The sequence below is a fragment of the Prorops nasuta genome, unplaced genomic scaffold, assembly GCF_024137725.1.
Source record: "Prorops nasuta isolate Cenicafe-Biocafe unplaced genomic scaffold, Cenicafe_Pnas_1.2 PNAS00003, whole genome shotgun sequence".
Classification (NCBI taxonomy): domain Eukaryota; kingdom Metazoa; phylum Arthropoda; class Insecta; order Hymenoptera; family Bethylidae; genus Prorops; species Prorops nasuta.
In genome coordinates, this window is record NW_027116800.1 from 6,642,068 (window position 1) to 6,659,618 (window position 17,551).

General features: G+C 43.4%; 3 protein-coding genes across 3 annotated transcripts in view; all 3 read right to left on the reverse strand.

Annotated features, from left to right (window-relative positions):
* Window positions 1-17,551, reverse strand: part of dtn (transmembrane protein 132C dtn) — a 45,275-nt gene that overhangs the window by 15,350 nt on the left and 12,374 nt on the right. Inside the window, exon 2 of the mRNA XM_066747327.1 lies at window positions 2,360-3,461. Within this exon, the coding sequence (XP_066603424.1) occupies window positions 2,360-3,461 (1,102 nt within the window). The remainder of the gene's footprint in view (window positions 1-2,359; window positions 3,462-17,551) is intronic.
* LOC136785950 (phospholipase A2-like) lies at window positions 4,288-5,907 on the reverse strand. Its single transcript, XM_066747333.1, has 4 exons — window positions 5,406-5,907; window positions 5,186-5,345; window positions 4,565-4,717; window positions 4,288-4,486 (listed from the first exon to the last, which is right to left on the reverse strand). The coding sequence occupies exons 1-4, from the start codon at window positions 5,581-5,583 to the stop codon at window positions 4,327-4,329; spliced, it is 651 nt and encodes a 216-aa protein (XP_066603430.1). The 5' UTR covers window positions 5,584-5,907; the 3' UTR covers window positions 4,288-4,326.
* On the reverse strand, window positions 6,127-7,993 carry LOC136785952 (uncharacterized). Its single transcript, XM_066747335.1, has 2 exons — window positions 7,687-7,993; window positions 6,127-7,603 (listed from the first exon to the last, which is right to left on the reverse strand). Exons 1-2 carry the CDS (start codon window positions 7,702-7,704, stop codon window positions 7,148-7,150), a joined length of 474 nt encoding a protein of 157 aa, XP_066603432.1. The 5' UTR covers window positions 7,705-7,993; the 3' UTR covers window positions 6,127-7,147.

Below are 17,551 nucleotides of genomic sequence, written 5' to 3' on the forward strand. Positions count from 1 at the left end.
CTTTCAGCGTGATCAGCAATTTAGAACGAACAGAAAGAGAGGTTGTTTTAGAGGATAATTTATAACAGTTGAGACTCTCGTCTCTTCCCCGCGATTATATCTATCGTCTCGCGTCTTGCCGCCATTACGGTGGCAAAGTCACGCGAAGAATGCGAAGATATTTCGCGATGTCTCATTCCATACTTTTTATATATATAATTTTCTTTGCATGCGGGACGCTATGATAAATTCTGTCACGTGGTTTACATCCCTCTTAAAAAGCGGCCGATCGGAAGGCGCAAATGATGTTTGTATAAGAATTAATCAATTATCACGAGCGTCATGGAAATGAGGCGAAATTTCGCTCGCTCTTGTGAAAGATCTGGTTCTGATGCGATGAAAAATGATTTGTACACGTTTCAGGATAAAATGGAGTGAGTTGAATCCGTCAAGTGGAAGTTGGCGCGAGAGTACGTAGGATTAAATGAATATTCAGAGAACCACGACGGTGGAATTTCTGTTTTCCATTAAAGCGGTCGGCATGAACTAGGCGAAGAAAGAGCATCTTGTTCGGTCCGCGAAATAATTAATTCGTCCGACTTCTGTATCCCGCACGTACAGCTGGTACCCGCACGTTTAGCGAGTCAATTAATCTTGCTCGGCACAGCCCGACGGACGGTCTCCCTCTTTTTATCGTTATTAAAGGAAAAAATGACGTGGAAAGGAGACCAGTGTGATGCTGCATCCCAACTACAAGTATCTCTCATTTCTTTTTAAATTCTTCTAGCATTCGCAATAATTCCACAGTTTCGTGATATTTTCACAGCAATGGTTTTCTTTTTTCCATTGCACAGAAAATCAATGTCAAAAAAAGAGATGCTACCTTCCACTAAAAATCCCAGCATATCTTGAAAAAATACTGTTATGGATGTTTTCGAATTGTTCTACAGCTTTATGCTATTTTTAACAATAGTCCTGTTTTCCTCCAGATCGAAATTGTATTTTAAAACGGAACTACCCCGATGCTTATTTTTAACATTTGAACCCTAGCATCTCTCGTTTTTAGGTACAGGATGCTAATAGGAAATGCCAATCGATAGTACTGGATGCCCTGAAGATATTGTTCCAAGTTCTAACTTTGTGTCGACCACGGTAAAATTAAAAATAAGTTTTTAAGTATTTATGTAACAGAGGTTGGTGGACTCAACTGACATTATCAAGAAAAATGTTCGGGCATTGAACAATATCGACTAGTATTTTTTGTAGACTCCTGCATCATAAAAGTAGCAAATATGCTATCGTTTTTTTGTTAAAACCGGGCATAATAGAAGTTAGTTTTGTTTTTAAATGTCTTTTCAAACTCAGGTACAACATGACCATTGCTAAAAACATGTAAAAACTCTTGTTGTTGTATATAGAATGATATAAAACTTCCTAAAAAAATAGCAGATACCAACAAATAAGATGTCAAATTCAAGTTGAATTTACACTTAAGGAATAGTAAAAATTCTTTTTCTTATTAACATTTTTTTTTGTCTGATACAATACGATATAAATATGGATGTTATTATTATAATGTAAATGAAAAGTTACTCTTGATGCATTGCCTTGAGCCCAACTTTATATTGATAGACAAGGGGACGGTATACACGGGCAGTTAGAAAAAGTCGAGAAAAAATATCTCTAAAGTGTAGCAGCTTTAATTTCTGATGGTAAAATCTCAAAAATACAGACGCCATTTACGAACATTGATACCAAATCAATTTGACAACTAAAAAGTATTGTTGAATATATCGTTTCATGAGAAGAGAAAATAACGTATAAAATGTCGAGTCTCTCCTCTTTTAAAGCATAAAACCAATATTTTTCTCCATTTACCACTCAACGCTATTCGAAACTTTGATCGATCATTCGAATCCTCCACTTAGTTAAAGACTACTTGCCTGAATCCGTAGTATCGGTTGTTTCAATTCATTTCCCTACTCCATTACAGACTTATTTCCTTTTAGAAGTGACACTACAATAAACTACAAAAATAAAAGCTAGCCTTTCATAGCAAATTAAATTCAACGTCTCAATTTGTTATGCATCATTAAATAATATCACAAAGTCCACTAAATGACTAATGACTAATTGGCAGAAATTCTGATGAGAGCTCGAGTCCAGTTCGACCGAAATAATCTACATTGGAATTATTAAAGAGGGAAAGAAAAACGCAAGAGCTTAAAAGAATAAGCAGAAAATGAATAATGTTGGAATAAATTAAGAGGAGAAGAGAGAATCATCAACTCGATAATGGAAAGACCGTTGAGAATGGAATGCAGAATGGTTGGAATATAAATTAGTATATAAATATATATATATATATATATATATTTACCTAAGGTAAACCGCAACGACGGGAGGTCCCGTGTTGTCAGAATCCTTGGAAAGATGAAGAAATGCCGGTACGTGAAGCCTGGATCTTGGGTAAAGTGGACCATGAGGGACAAGCAGGGTTAATTGGTCGTCGACCTTGAGCTCTTTGTAATCCGAGCGATACGGGGCCAAAGGTACCTGGCCCAACGGGGTGACCGGTTGGATTTGAACTCTGGGCCTGCAGAAGCCACTTCCGGAACTGGCATCACCACCAGTTCCTCCAGAGTCCTCGGTCCTCGGCTCCAGCACGGAGTATGCCACTTGAACTTTTCTGGGCAAGGTTTTCGCGACTTTGACTCGACCAGAGGCATCCGGTGGGGGTAGGGGTGCCCACCAGTCGGCAGGGATGGTGATTTGAGCGAGGCAGACACCGTTCTCCCCGTCGGGGCTACACGCAGCCGTCAAGGTATTGGACGAGGTCGTCGAGGACGAGGAGGAGGACGAGGAGGAGGATGAAGAGTACGTAGACGGGGAATATCCGTTTCTCGCGTTGCTTCTGGCAACGTTGCTGCGCAGGGGGGCAGCCAACGTGGCATGAAGCACCACGCAGACCCTCTGGTGCCGCGCCAGGAGCACCTGCCTCCTCCCACCTGCTTCGCTCCCCGCGTGGAACAGCACTCTGAGGACCGGTGAATCCCTCGGTACACTGTCCACCACCAAATGAGCCGACATGTCCAAATGCCTCGCACCCAATTCTTGCGCGTCCAGCAGCGTCGCCGCCGTCAGATTCTTGCGGACTTCCGGTCCTGGTAGAGCATCCAGTGGATCCGGCACTATGTAACGAGCCGGTACCGTCTGTTTCGTACTGAACGGACCATAAGTCGCCCTCACCGATACAGGCTCGCTCGTCTGAAACACCGTGAATTTGTCTATCGACAATATCGAGCCTCCTGCTTGGGATGGAAGACTTCCGGTGACGTCACTGGACGGTCCTCCTGGTCCTCCCCCGAAACCACCGCCCCCGAGCGTGTCCATCCTACCAGGATAGAATTGCTTGGGGGTGTGCTTCAGAAAGAAGCCTCCATCTTTGTTCTCGAAGTGCACCTCCACCGAAGCCGCAACATCTGAAAGCAAAACGACGCAATTTCATCAGTATCACGAGGAACTTCGATTCAAATTTATATTGTGTATATATATATATATTGTATGTGTAGTTGCGAAATTTCATTTGCTGCAAGATGCAGTTGTAAGCGGGGCGGTACGGAGTAAGACCCATGCTTCGGAAATGGACAGTTTGTCAATAATTCTCTAGTATGTGTATATATATAGAGAGAGAGAGAATATCCCGAAGGAATGCTGGGCAAAGTCCGGAAGTAAACTTTCGATTGGCATAGACAAATGGACGATAATGACTGACTAATGGATCCTTTGGCAAACCCGATCTCCTTCTTAATCCTGGGACCAAGCAGCGTGCCCAGCTCGAAAGCCAAAGCTCGTTGAGGGAAGATTTACTATTTCAATGCACAAATGGATCGGTAATTGTCAATCCAAGCTAGGAGGGAGAGGGTGGAAGGGAAGAGAATTCTGGTGGGGGTAAACGGTGTGCGATAAATCGGAGTCTGCGCTGGAGATCCACATAAATTTGGTCGGAAAATCCCCGACTAAACGGGAGCCGCTGGCAATGGAAAGTCTTCCATGGTATACGTTCGAAAACTGCAAAATGCGAGCTATCAAAACTTCACCTTTATCTCCCTTCTTAATGTTTCACCCTTCCAGTTTCATTATCAGTTCTCAACCTGCAACCACCTGCAATCTCACTGCTCGATAAAAACCTCTTTGCGTTATATCAACAAAACACGACCTTTGTTGTAGATAGACCTGTAGTCGTATGTATACATTGGGAGAGGTAAGTAACAACAGGAATAATCTTAACAGTTATTTATTTATTTTAAACGATACACAATTATGTCTATATTTATTTAATCATTTTCAAGCCTCGAATCCACTCGGTGTGTGCAGATAGGGGTACTCTTCGTTAGTATTATTCGTTGGGGGAGACTTGGTTCGCGAGTACGGAGGAACATCGAACCATTGATAGACTTTTGGTTGCCTTTCGTTCAACTCGTACTCCAAGCATCGTCGTAGGTATCTGTCGAAAATTAACGCTCAACGCTTAAAAAATAATTTCCCCCGGGACACCGTACAGCCCGCCAGAATATCTACTCACGATGTTGAAGTTTTGCATTTCACGATTGGGTAGTCTTTCCGAAAACATTGAGTGTTCAGTAGACTGAAGTACAAGAAGCCCACTTTGTTCGCTGCTTTGTCACCCGAGCGGTGCAGGCAATCGTAGAACTTTTCATCGCAGGAGCACTCTAATCTGTTCAAAGGAAAATATTAAAGGGAGATGGAAAGTGTACGAGGGACCAAACCAGAAAAAAATTGCACGTTCGAGATAAAATCTCCTATCAACAGTGTCGCTTTTAGCAAACACTTGCGAATAATTATAAAAATGTTAATTTTACTTTCTCCAACCTCTGAATTTTCATAAGAACCGTTTGCCTATATATAATAAAAACGTTAAACTCTGCTTTTTTATTAGTCGCGTTATCAAGCACGTCGCATTATAAAAACTAAGCTATCGGAATTTATAGCTCGGAAATTGCGAGTAACTTTTTAGCATGACGCGGCATAATGCGATGCTGAATTTACTGACTCGTTCGTTTGTTTGGAAATTGGACAGCATATGTATCAATGGCTCGGAGAAGGTGGTTAAGTACGGTAATGATGGAAATTAACGAGAGCGTATGAGGTTGGGTGGTGGTACGAGAGAGAAGTGGTTGAAAACCTCGTATGAAAATCTGGATTAGTCAAGTTATGCTTGGTTTCCTTGGCGTCTATGATGTCGTCGCAGTGGTCGTGTTCGCGGCAACAGGCGTCCGTTTCGGTGAACCTGCCGAGATCCTCGTAATTCGCAGCGATATCGCCACTTCCGCACCATTTGGTCCCTGCGAAAACGGTAAGGAGAGTTGCAATTGGAAAATTGGGGCGAGAGAAGCGATTCTCACCTGGGAAAATGATCTTGAAACCCTCGGAGCCCCTGGTCAATATATCGTCACCGATGGTCTCATCGGACAAACTGAAATCCGAGAAGTCTGGCCGAATATTCGAGGCCGCAAAGCTGCCACCGAAGGCCAAAATCGTCCAGAAGCAGATCCAGTGACAACTCCTGGTATAACCGATCATTTTAACGCTCTCCTCTGCTCACACCTTTTGCCAACTAACGCTCACCGAGGAATTCAAGTTTATACTTTTATCTGTACACAATCGTCTCTCCTCCCGTTCTATAGCAAACAATTAAACGCGATAAGACACGCGTTTGCTTTCGCAGAAAGAATCAATAATTTCAGCCACGATAATATTCGACTTTGTTGACTTTTTTCCAATCACACGCCTAATCTTTCGGTTGCACACCTTCGGACACTTTGGGTAAACGACACCTTCGACACAGAGGGAGTACCCGAGGCAAACACCGAACACACACACACACACACACACCGGTCGTCAGGACAGTCTCGGCGGATGTGCGTTTCGTTTTTCCATTTGCAACACCGAACAAACTCTGCGCAAGAAAAGTCCTTCGCTTCTGCCAGATTGTTTTATTATCTAATCGTTTTCGCATGCAATATGCAAAAAAGGAACAACAATGATTCCTCGGGAGAGTTTGCGCTGATGGTAACTCGAGCTTCTAGTTTTTACGTTATGAGAGAGCACTGCCGAAAAGTCTGTTATTTATAAGGAAGAGAACTGGTATTTTAATGAGCTACCGATTGTCCTTATCTAATCGATCGAAGCCCGGAGGGTCTCGAGGACTTTTTCAAACGGTGGCCCATGCACGACGGGACGCTGTTGTTGCACCGAAAAGATAAACATTGGGCACGTGTGTTGCAAGCAGAGAATGCCTCCGACTGTAATTATCATGCTCGGAGTGATTAGGATACTGGAAGATTACCTTATAACGAGCACTATCCGAAAACTTCTTTTGTTAAACCTGCCAAGCGTGACCTATACTTCCTGTTACACGCTGCAATCGTCACTCGAGATCGGAACAAAGGTAACGAGATTTCGGGCCCTGCGTGACCCGCTTTTCATGTTTATTCCTTCGGCCAATCGTAAACGTGGTTAATTTTTCGTATGCTACACCATTGTTCCCATATTGTCAATTTTCCAAGCGAATTTTAAGCTCCTTTTATTACACCTGCGAAACGTGGCCGATTCCAGGGCCCCACGTGGCATATCGAGCATTCCTTCGACCCATCGTAAAACTGTTTGATTTTGTTATATGCTGCAACTGTTCTCGTACCGTCGATTTTCCAAGCGATTTTTAAACTGCTTTTATTAAACCTGCGAAACGTGGCCTATTCCTGGATCCCACATGGCGCGTCGAGCATTCCTTCAGCCGCAATCGTAAATCTGCTCGATTTTGTTCTATACGCTCTACCATTGTTTCTGTACCGTCAATTTTCCAAACGATTTTTATAACTTTCTTTTGCAAAACTTACCAAACGTGGTCCATTTTCCGTTGCTCGTTATAATCGTCACTCGAGATAAGAGAGTAACGTTGAACATTCCTGGACCTCGCGTGACCCGTCCGACATTTAAGGCTTTCCTTAAGCCAGTCGTAAACCTTGTAGCAATTTTTTCGTAGACCATACCACAGTTCCAATAGCTCTAACTTTCCAGGCAATTTTTAAACTTCTTTTATTAAACCCTCGAAGCATGGCCTACTTCCTCCTGATCGTTACAATCATCACTCGAGATCCGGACAAAGGTAATGTCTAAGATTTCTGGGCCCCACGTGACCCGCTTGACGTTCCGAGCACTCTTTCAGCCAATCGTAAACCTGGTTGATTTTTTGAGAATCCACCACAGGTCCGATACCGTCAAATTTCCAAGTGATTTCTAGTCGACCAGCTCGTATCTCTTCTTCCATCTTCAATCGGAACTGCCTGAGAGGATCCGGAAGTGGTACAGTGGTTGCCGAAGACTCGTCACTTCCTTCGACCCACTCGAGACACTCGCAGACCTCCCCCTGATTCGCGTCGTCCTCGACGAGCTCGCAGTTCTCTGCCCAATCATCCTGCACGAATTTCGAGTCGACGTTGAGGACATTCATCATTGACAACGATCTATCATTGGCCAATGGAAGTCCCTCGGCCGAATCTATCGACTCGAAGCCCAAACTGGAACTCGTAACTTCGCCCATCTATTTTGTTGACAAAACCCGCCACGAGTTAACAATTTGTTGACACTCGAAGCCTTTTTGTCGATAATAATAATAATTCATACGTTTACGCCATATATCATATCATTGGTTTTCCAGGCACGATCAGCGCTGGAGAGAGTTTCACGGGACGGTTTGATTCGCTGGCTCGTTGAATCCTGTATCGATCGTGCTTCGCTTTTAATAACCGAGGGTACGGTTAAAGTGGAAGCTTTGTAGTCCTAGCGAAAAATTTGCAAATATAATAGCAGTTGGGTTTGATTCCACAGGTATAAATTACTTTTTGAAGGAGGGTCGTAGTTTCTGGCTGAGAGTGTTCGCTACCGGAAGCTGGAGGTTCGGACGGAGCGAGGGTCGATTGGCTGATGGACGGTGGTACTCCGCTGCAGTCGGTCTCGGCCAAAAATTGATAGAGACTGAAAAACACCTCGAGAGGAATCATGGAGGAGCCTCCTTCAGGCTCGTCCGTCAATAACTCGCAGATGTACAGCATGGTCTCTCGAAGGTTCTGTCGTGTAAGAGGTGGAGAACAAGGATTCAATTTCCTGGTAGAAAAATTCAATGTAAAATTATGTTGGATCTTACGTTGCCTAGGAGACCGCAAGCGATGGCTAAAAATCGGTAAAATTCGCATTCCTCCTTGTGCACGAATCCTCCCAGCAGAAGAATCTGATAGAAAGTGATCTCGGGCAGAACCATACCTTTCCAATGTTGATAAAGGGAGCACACGCTGACCGTGGCAATGTGTCCGAATCTGTTCAACACGATCTTTAGGTATCCTGGACTGATGCCGGTGGGGTGGGAGAAGGGGGGGTACTCCAATCTCTTCTGTATGTATATATAAATACAGAATACGCAAAATCTCTCGAAATAAGGTTAAACGATACAGGAACGAGATTAGATTTAAGGAGCGAAAATTAAGGCACTGTTACATTCTTCGAGATGGAAAATATGTAGAGTAGAATATTATATGAATGAAAGAAACCTTGACTGGAGGTTTCTCTTCTTTGGCCAAAGCTTGAAAATAAGCAGCGGTCCATCTTAGCAAATCGTATGGCTGGGTACGAATGGCTGCTTTGACGTATTGCTTGAGAATATGGGGGAAAGACGTGGGTATGTTGATCTGCTCGGCGCAGTAAAGCTGCTTCAGCATCGGATTTGACATATTCCACCACGTGAGATGAACCGGAGTTGGGTCGTTGGGTGGAGAGGAAACACAGGAGGATTACAAAACGAAGTCAGCTGGCAGGTGCGCTTACGAGATATCGACTCGGCATGCTGGAGCTCGCTTATCGATTATTCCGATCGCCATTTATTATGCCGTCGCCATTCACTCTGCTGATGCTACCACCTCCACCGATATACTACTGCTGTATCAATCGCTAAAAATAATTCACGATGACATTAATGAATTGCATAAAAAGCTTTTGCAGCCACTTGGTCCGAGAGATCACGATTGCCATATTACGATCTCATCAGGCTTTATGTTTATTCGATGAGCTGGAATTTGATTATCGATGATAGAGACAGCGGAGAGGGAGGGAGAGAGGGGCATTCTTGCAACGATATTTAAAATTGATAACTAACTGGAATATATATATATATATATATATACAAAACGTGGCTGGTTTGATTAAAAAATTTAATAAAATTTTATCCTAGTGAATTATGAAGAAGCTCGTCATAGAGATTGTATTAAATTTTTATGCAAATAGATGATATATTGAGAGAGAGAGAAGCGTTGCATGTACCATCTCTGTTGCAGCCTCGTCATACAGGACCGAGGATCGACACGCATCCCATTCGAATGGTCGGCCACAACGTTCGTTACAGCCCATGATCAATGGGACAGATTATTCAATCGCATTCCAGTGTCCAGTGTCAAAATCCTCTAAAGGAGCTGACATCGAGAGACTAAATTAGAGAAATCTTCGTCATGGCTGATGCGTTGGACGGTTTGCCAAGGGAGAATAATAATTATTGAGAGAGAGGATGATTCGATATAAAGCTTTAACAAATGAAAAACAATGTCCATTGGGATGGAAAAGCTGCTTAACGATTAAACGATATATATGCACGAGCCATCCTTCGTCTATAAACTAATAATACAACCGCTGTGCTCGCCACAAAACTTTGGAACGTTTTATCAGTCGATAAATAATAGTTGTCTCGCGTACACTACACGTAAATAGTTCGTTAATAATAGTTTGAATATCGCTATTCGAAATAAGGCATGGTGCATGGGCGTAATAAAATAATTGAATTTAGAATTTCCGTTTGGCTCCGCTGCGCTGTATTCGCCAATTTGATAAGTTCCTGCGGAATGGATGGAAATGCATGAAAACCCGTACATATGTAAATGTGGATCGCAGTCGTGTCTCCTGTCAAATATGTGGTTAAAGCGGCAGCTGCGTCTTTTGGTCAGTCATGTTTAGCAAAGCTGCTTCTGCTGCTCTTTTATTACATTTTTGCAATATGTAAATGCGCATTTGCCGCTTTCTCTGGCCCGACCGAAAAAAACTCTAGCGGCTTTTATATCTCGACCTTTTTCGTCCTTTTATTCACGGTGAAAAACTGGCTTCTGGATCCGAAGGGAATAAAGACCGCTGGTAAGCCGAGCTTGCGCTCTCTATGAATTTTTCCAAATCTGTTTTACTGGGCTTATCGAGAGGATGTACACGGTTGCACGTAGCGGTTTTTTCAAAACCAACAGAGACTAACAAAGATTTGCATGAAACGCGAAAGCACGCTTTTTAAGCGGTATCGACCGTGTCAAATTCTGAGTGCAACACGCGTACATTCGCCAAAAACGCGAGCGGTTTGTTTAAAAATAAAGGGACAAAGAGGTTGGAATAACAAGAAAGTCTTAAATACGCGCGCGGAGAGAGTATAGAGGCTGCTGCAATAAGATTATTTTAATAGCCGTGTGTATTCGAGAGGTCCACCTGGTAAACAACGAGCAGAATCGTTGATAAAACGTCTGGCCGTCAATTAAAAGCAATTCGCCGAGCAATTAGTGGAGGCAGAATTCTGTACCTCCCTCCACGATCGACGTCCGCTCTCGTACAATCCTATATATATATTAGCCTCTCCAATCTTCCTGGATTCTCCTGCACTCGACGTTTGAATTTTAGTGGCGATTCGGATCTCTCCAAGCCTCCTAAAATTCCTTTTGTTCAATGTCAGGTAAGCTTTGAAATAAATCCACAGCCTCCTGCAGTATTATTCCCTGCTGGCTTGGTTCCTTCTTATTAAAATTCATTTTCCTCGACTGATCTGTCTTACAGTCGGGGGATTCAATTTGATGGATCTATAAAACTTTTTTGCTTCGCGTTGCATTAAACAGCCGTCGTAAATGCTCTCCGACATTTTTCAGCTTTTGTTTTTAACAACCATAATAAAAATGTCTACTCTCTTTCAATTTGATTTCGGTGGAACTGAAACCGATAAGACCTATCGTGTCTAGTTTTCCTTTTATGCAAGTGCATGTTTATAATTTAATAGTACGGTCGAACATTTCCTGCGCTCCTTCTACTTCTTTGCATTTGGATGCATAAAACAAATGGTTGATTATTTTTGCGTTGATTTTGGAAGATTAGTCATCAGGTATTCGCTGAAAGCGCCAGGCAAAATCAATCATCGTGGGGACCGAATTACACTCTGCTCATCAGTAACGTTTTTCCATTAGACTTTTACCGCTAAAAGCTTTCACCTTTTTCGTTACAGGATTGTCCTGAATTTCTATATATATATATATATATATATATATATATACATATATAGTACAGCATTATAATTATCGTGACGTATCATATAAGTAGAAAAACATCCGCTGTCTCAAGCTATAAATCACGAGGCATCGTACTTTCATTCGCAACGAGTTCATCCACGCCTCTTTTTCCCCACGAATTTTCATTCCCTGCAATGGTTCGTGTTTTCAGTCGAGCTTACCGAGTGACGTGACGTGACGCGACGTGTCACAAAGCGACAAGACCTGTCCCGACGCGATAGCTCGACCCGGATGGATTCCAAAGCTGCGTTTTGAGATTTGTCCAGCTCCCGCGACGGTGCATGGGAATAAATTGCGCCGAAACCGCATTTAGCCCCGATAGTTCGCCAACTAACAGCAGCGTGAATTCGCATACAAGGAGCAAGACTCCAGCGTCCCATGTATATTCCCCACGGCAAAAACGTCAAAAACTATTTGCCTCGCGGTGATCCATCTCGTCAAAAAGCGGGAGTCGTGAAAAAAAAAAGATTAAAATAAATTAGTCTTCCACACAAACTTTATTACACTTTCCGCAGGAAATCCTTAAAGCACGAATTTAAGAGAAACGAACAATGGCGCTGTAGAAACATTTTAGTGCAGGATTTACAGGAGTATAGTGGCTGATATCAGAAGAGAAATTTCGTGCCAACGACGCATCAGCAAATTCTCGACGGGGGACTGGCTCTACTCCCCCCATCTTTCTTAGATACGCCATCTAGCTGCATTCGAAACACTGCGAGTCAGTCGGGGCAGCTCGAGTCGAGGATTGTTTATGTTTACAGGTTTTTACGTTCTTCTCCCGGAATTTACAATGACGCAGACGCACTAATGTCCATGCTAAACTGGCTAAACCTGCTACTGCCAAGTGCCAACTTTCGTTCCTCCTGCGCCTCCGATCGAATAAATCTTTACTCGCGCTAGGAATTAACAGAGAAAAATAATAATCCTCTCGATAAGTATAACGTTTGGTGATAATTACAATAACTCGCGAGTATTCAACCAACACATCGAGGATAAACCATAGTGTGCTTGTATGGCATCTAAACGAGCGATCGCAGCATTGTTGAATTAAAGCGGCAATACTGCAGGCACGAGGATATACGCGGAAACGACTATCGATCATTGTCACCAGCCGCCGTGCATCCAGTTTCACTACCTGGATTCCATAGTATAAATCAAAGGGAGAGAGAGAGAGAGATATTTGCATGGTTTTCCTTCCACGCCAGACCAAATATGATCTTCGCTCCTGCAATCGACTCGTTCCAACTTCCATCGAACCAACCAACGCTGATACATCTCTGGAAATGGTACTTATTGTTGCATTTGCGCCATTGCATCACATTTCATAGCGTAGCTCGCTACGATATATAGCATCGCCAGGTGAACTCTCTCCCATGCAGCGTTGACCAAAAATCGATCGAACCCACCTGGAAAATATGTCACTCGAAAATACTGTCGCTCCACGAACGAGAATACTCAGAGCACGAAAATTCCTCGCGAATGTGGATTTCTGCCAATTTAGCCCCCCCCCCCCCCCCGCCCCCCGCCTATTTCCTTCCCTTTTATCCCCACGGCCTTTCTCTCCCCAAGCCCAATATTTACCACTGCTCGATGATGGTCGCGGAGTGTCCGAAAGAAAACCGCGCGCACCAATTTCAGTGGCGGAAGAATTTTGGAAATAACGAGGTCACAAAGAGCGATAAAAATCGTTCGCGACGAGGTTCTTGCTCGCGAACATATATGCAACGCGTGTACTATATCCCGTTGATTCCTTAATTGAAGAGTACAAGTTGTTGGAAAGGGGGAATTCTTTGGAGTAAAACGTAGAAACGATGACGCCATCAATCGCGCGCTAACCAGTGGCGTCGGAGTCGGAGTCGGCGTCGGCGTCGGCGTCGATCGATTCTTATATATACACACCTGTGCCTTTACTTTATAATCTTACCGAGGTATAGTAAATACTACGAACATCGCGCGTAACGAAAAAGCTTCATTCATCGGTTACGAGACGTTGATATTTTTCTTTCCTTCTCCATATCGCGCTAAAATGATTAATGGTATCCGGCTTCGATAAACCACCCAATTGCATTATCCATTCATAGGCGTAAGACCCATTATCGGGGCTCCAGCGTAAAAATACTTTTCATCGTCCATTTCTCGCAGGTATACTTTATATATACAGTGACTATAGATATAAATCACTGGCAGAGTTCTCCTCGCGTCGAGTGGCTTCGATTCTCGTGATTTTCTTCTCCGGTCGGTTCCTCCGCGTCGAGATCCCGGGACGATCAATAGCGAGTGGCGAGTGGTCGTTCTCGATAGGCAAAGCTTCGAGTTTACGCTCCGTCGCCTTCGGAAGCTTTCAGCAATGGGTAATTTGCAAGTGAGGCGCACCAACACAGACGCGACATAAGTAACTCAGTCCTTTAGCGTCGTTTGCTTAAACGTTTCAATTAAGTTGTTCGGTCGAGCGAGTAGCGGGGATTTTTTTCAACGCTTCTGCGCGACTCGCTCGGTTCCTTTGACGAAGAAAATATAAGAGAGAGAGATGATCGGGAGCTCACGCAACTCCCCGGCTGTTGCAGGCCATAGGGTGATCCCGCCCACTTTCGGTCTTCGCCGCCGCGCCACTTTGCTCCTTCAGCCATGCCGATCGATCTCCCGCTATCGACTACTACCTACGCTATTTTCGCTCAATTATACAGATCAGCTTCTCAAATTGACTCGAAGCCGCGAGAGTGAGCCGATGAACGAAGAGTCCCGGGGATGATCGATGGCTAATGTATTTCGACGATTAGATGGTGATTTTCAAAGTGGAGCGATATGGCGTTGATAAAAAATGCCAGGGAGGGTTCAAAGGTGTACACACATACACACACACATATATATAGGAGACCCTGGTGAAACAAGAGGCTTTGCGTCCTTGGCAGATCCACTTTGTCGAGAGAGAGAGAGAGAGAGAGAGAGAAGGTAGATACGACGACGAGTTATTCATTATTCATCAGACCCTGTGCCTCCCACCACACACATACTATATAGTAAACTATAGCTATATCAGCAGCTTACTCACTCGAAGAGCGGACCAATATCTACCCCCGGCACGTATCACCACCGATCTAAAGCTCAACGCTTTTTTCTACCCTTCCATCCAACCTCCATAAAATATTTTCTATTAATTCCCAAAGACATCGTTCACCTCACCTCGGCTTATTAACTTTCAAACAGGAACTGGCCAACTCCAAGGTCTGGCCGAACTTCCAAAGTGGATAAAGGATGAAAGATGAAGGCTGTTCACGAGGGAATTTTCGGCCTGGCCATCGCAATTTCAGCCTTTATGTATATACGGAGAGAGAGAGAGAGAGAGAGCCACCTTGTGCGAGTATCGCTCGCTGAGCTTTCACCCCCCTCCCCCTCTCCCACATCCTCCAGCATCTCCTAAACAAATCTATACAGCGTACCGGAGGAAACCTATGACGATATCTCAGAAATTTCCACATTTACTCGTCAATTCCGTGCCAATGAGATATTAAAGCAGCCAAGCGACTAATCACACCAAAATTAATCTTGTCTAAAATAAGCACTAATTTGCATATCCATTCATTCCACGTAACAACGCGTGCGAGTTTAATTCCACGCCTGGAATTACCATAATTCGAGGAAACTCGCAAGAAATTAGCGAACGAACGAGCGATTCATTCGCGTTGTTTTACGCATTCTGCGCCTGACGCAACCTCCCCAGCCTCGAAGCTCCTCCTCTATATATATATATATATATATATGCATGTACATGCATGTGTATACGCCATGCAAGGGATGTACAAAGCTCGTGCTTGAAAACTTTAGGGATGGCAGATTTCTAAGTGCACTATGGATATACACCGGAAGAGACTCTATCCACTTCCGGTAGACTCTCTTTCACTTATATACACACACAGAACCAACTGCATAGCGTAGCTAGACGACGAGGGGTGCAGCAGCACCCCGAGTGTCATCGTCGGTCCACTCAGACCACTTTTCACGTTTCTTTCAACACTCGCTTTATACACCCGTCATTAAATTCCACGTATTACGCGTGCTTACGTCACTGGGTCACCAGAAATCTTCGCGTCCCGATCATTAAGCGAGTTTTGCGTTTTTCTCGACGAGCGTTGAACGGGGACAAGAGGATTTACTTTGGCACGGTAGTAATCTCGGATATGCGGAAGTGTGTGTGTGTTTTGTGTATATATATATGTGTATAGGGGTAGTGTGTCAGGATCTCTCGCGGATAGCGTGGTAGCGGAAGCTCGAATGTACCAGAGCTTTTATATATAGAAGGAGGTCGCGAGCGGTATTTTCTTGACGCTTTTATACGCGAGAAAAGTTGTTGCTGCAGGCGCCGGCGACTATCTCTCTGCAAATTAAACGAGTCTTCGATAATTGGACGGCGCCGCCCGTGCCACCCTATACCTCGATCGACCTATCGCCCCCTCCCCCCCTCTTTTCCTATCATATACGTGTGTATATATATATATATATATATATGTATACTTGTGCTATAGATTACTCTCCAATTTATATGTACCTATGTGTGTGTGTGTGTGTGTGTGTGCGTTATCAGTATCGCTACTCGGTATTATTACCAGAATGGACCAAGGAATAAAGTTAAGCTGGTCTGACGAACGGCAAGTCTGTATTTGCTCGCGTTTCACGCACCACGAGTTTCCGTATAACTTTGGGAACGCGTTGTAGCCATGTAACATGTACACATCGCGTGCATCTACAAGTCTCACAGCTGCAATTTGTTGCAGAACGCCAAGCAACGTCCTCTTGCCGCAACTACCACTTCCCTACTATACATATATATGTATATGCAACCTACTACAATACCACGAGACTAATATTAATCAAAGCGCGCAGCGTCAGCGTACTACTGTAGTATATTTTCAATTTCAACCTTTTTTTTTCTCCTTGAAACAGCGCGATTTTTCAGACATTTTTACCGTGTATAAGTGTGCATGGGTGGAGGGTACATAGCGAAAGATAATCTTGATTAATGGGACGCCATAGAAATTGCATATTTATACCGTGGAGAGACTCTGGCGAAGCTTTGCAGTTCGATCAGGTGTTAGCCGATTTAATCCTCTCTCCCTCTCTCGTTTCTGGGCTTGATTAGCTTAACGAGCAGGTGAATGTTCCTAGCGGCTCCCCAGAAATTCACAGTAATATTCGCGTATATGGTTTCGGTACATGTGTGCGTTCTCCGGGATGCCGAAACCTCGATTAAAATGATTTTAATCCTATATGCATGTATATATATATATATATATATATATATATAAACACATACACACGTCTCGCCTCGCGGTAGATGAAATTGGAATAGATAAGTTTCTGATGGACGAGCGTCGTCCAACGCAATTTGGTACAAAGACCGCGTGATCTGTTGTACCGTATCCCATATATATATATATATATATATATACACTACATAGCACCGTAGCGTACATCTATCGGGAAACAGAACTCGTCGTGGTGAAGAGTTTTGGAACTACGTGACAGGGTAATATACACGATACACGCGTCTACTAGAAACCTCCACTACCTGCACCACGCCAAGCAACAGTACCCTGTGTGTGCGAGCCAGTAATTTCTACCTGGCATAGGCGCGTAACAAGCTTACTTATCACTGCACCTCATCAACGCGCGCGCGACCCTCTTCTCTTCCCTCGTCTATATACGCTCCCGCGCTTTATTCCCACGAAAAATAACCTCGCAAAAAAGATTGTATTATTTTTAACGCCATAAAATTGATCGACGAGTTTGCGTCGAGGCTGCTGGTACGTGGGTCAAAAAGCCATGTACATACACTGATAGAAAAAATTATTTGAATCAAATAAATTTCGCTTTCTTTGGAGTAAATATTTCTTTGAAAATTCACGAGTAAATTGGTAGTTTTAATTTTAATGAATTTGCTTAAAATAAGGAAATTATCTACTTGAAATATTTACTTAATAAAAGCAATATTTATTTACAGTAAGTATATATTTAATATACGTAAATGTAAATGTGCTTCGTAGAAAAAAATCTATGGTCTAAACGAACTAAATAATGATTGAAAGAATGAAATATACAGTCGATTTAAACAAATATTTAATCGGAAACAGGTGATATTTATATGA

Bases quoted from the DNA above. Each gene is read 5' to 3' on its own strand.
- LOC136785950 (XM_066747333.1), bottom strand. From the start codon at position 5,583: ATGATCGGTTATACCAGGAGTTGTCACTGGATCTGCTTCTGGACGATT. The intron at 5,346-5,405 runs GTGAGAATCGCT...CCGTTTTCGCAG, and splicing joins TTTCAAGATCATTTTCCCAG to GGACCAAATGGTGCGGAAGT. The intron at 4,718-5,185 runs GTTTTCAACCAC...TCCTTTGAACAG, and splicing joins AATCCAGATTTTCATACGAG to ATTAGAGTGCTCCTGCGATG.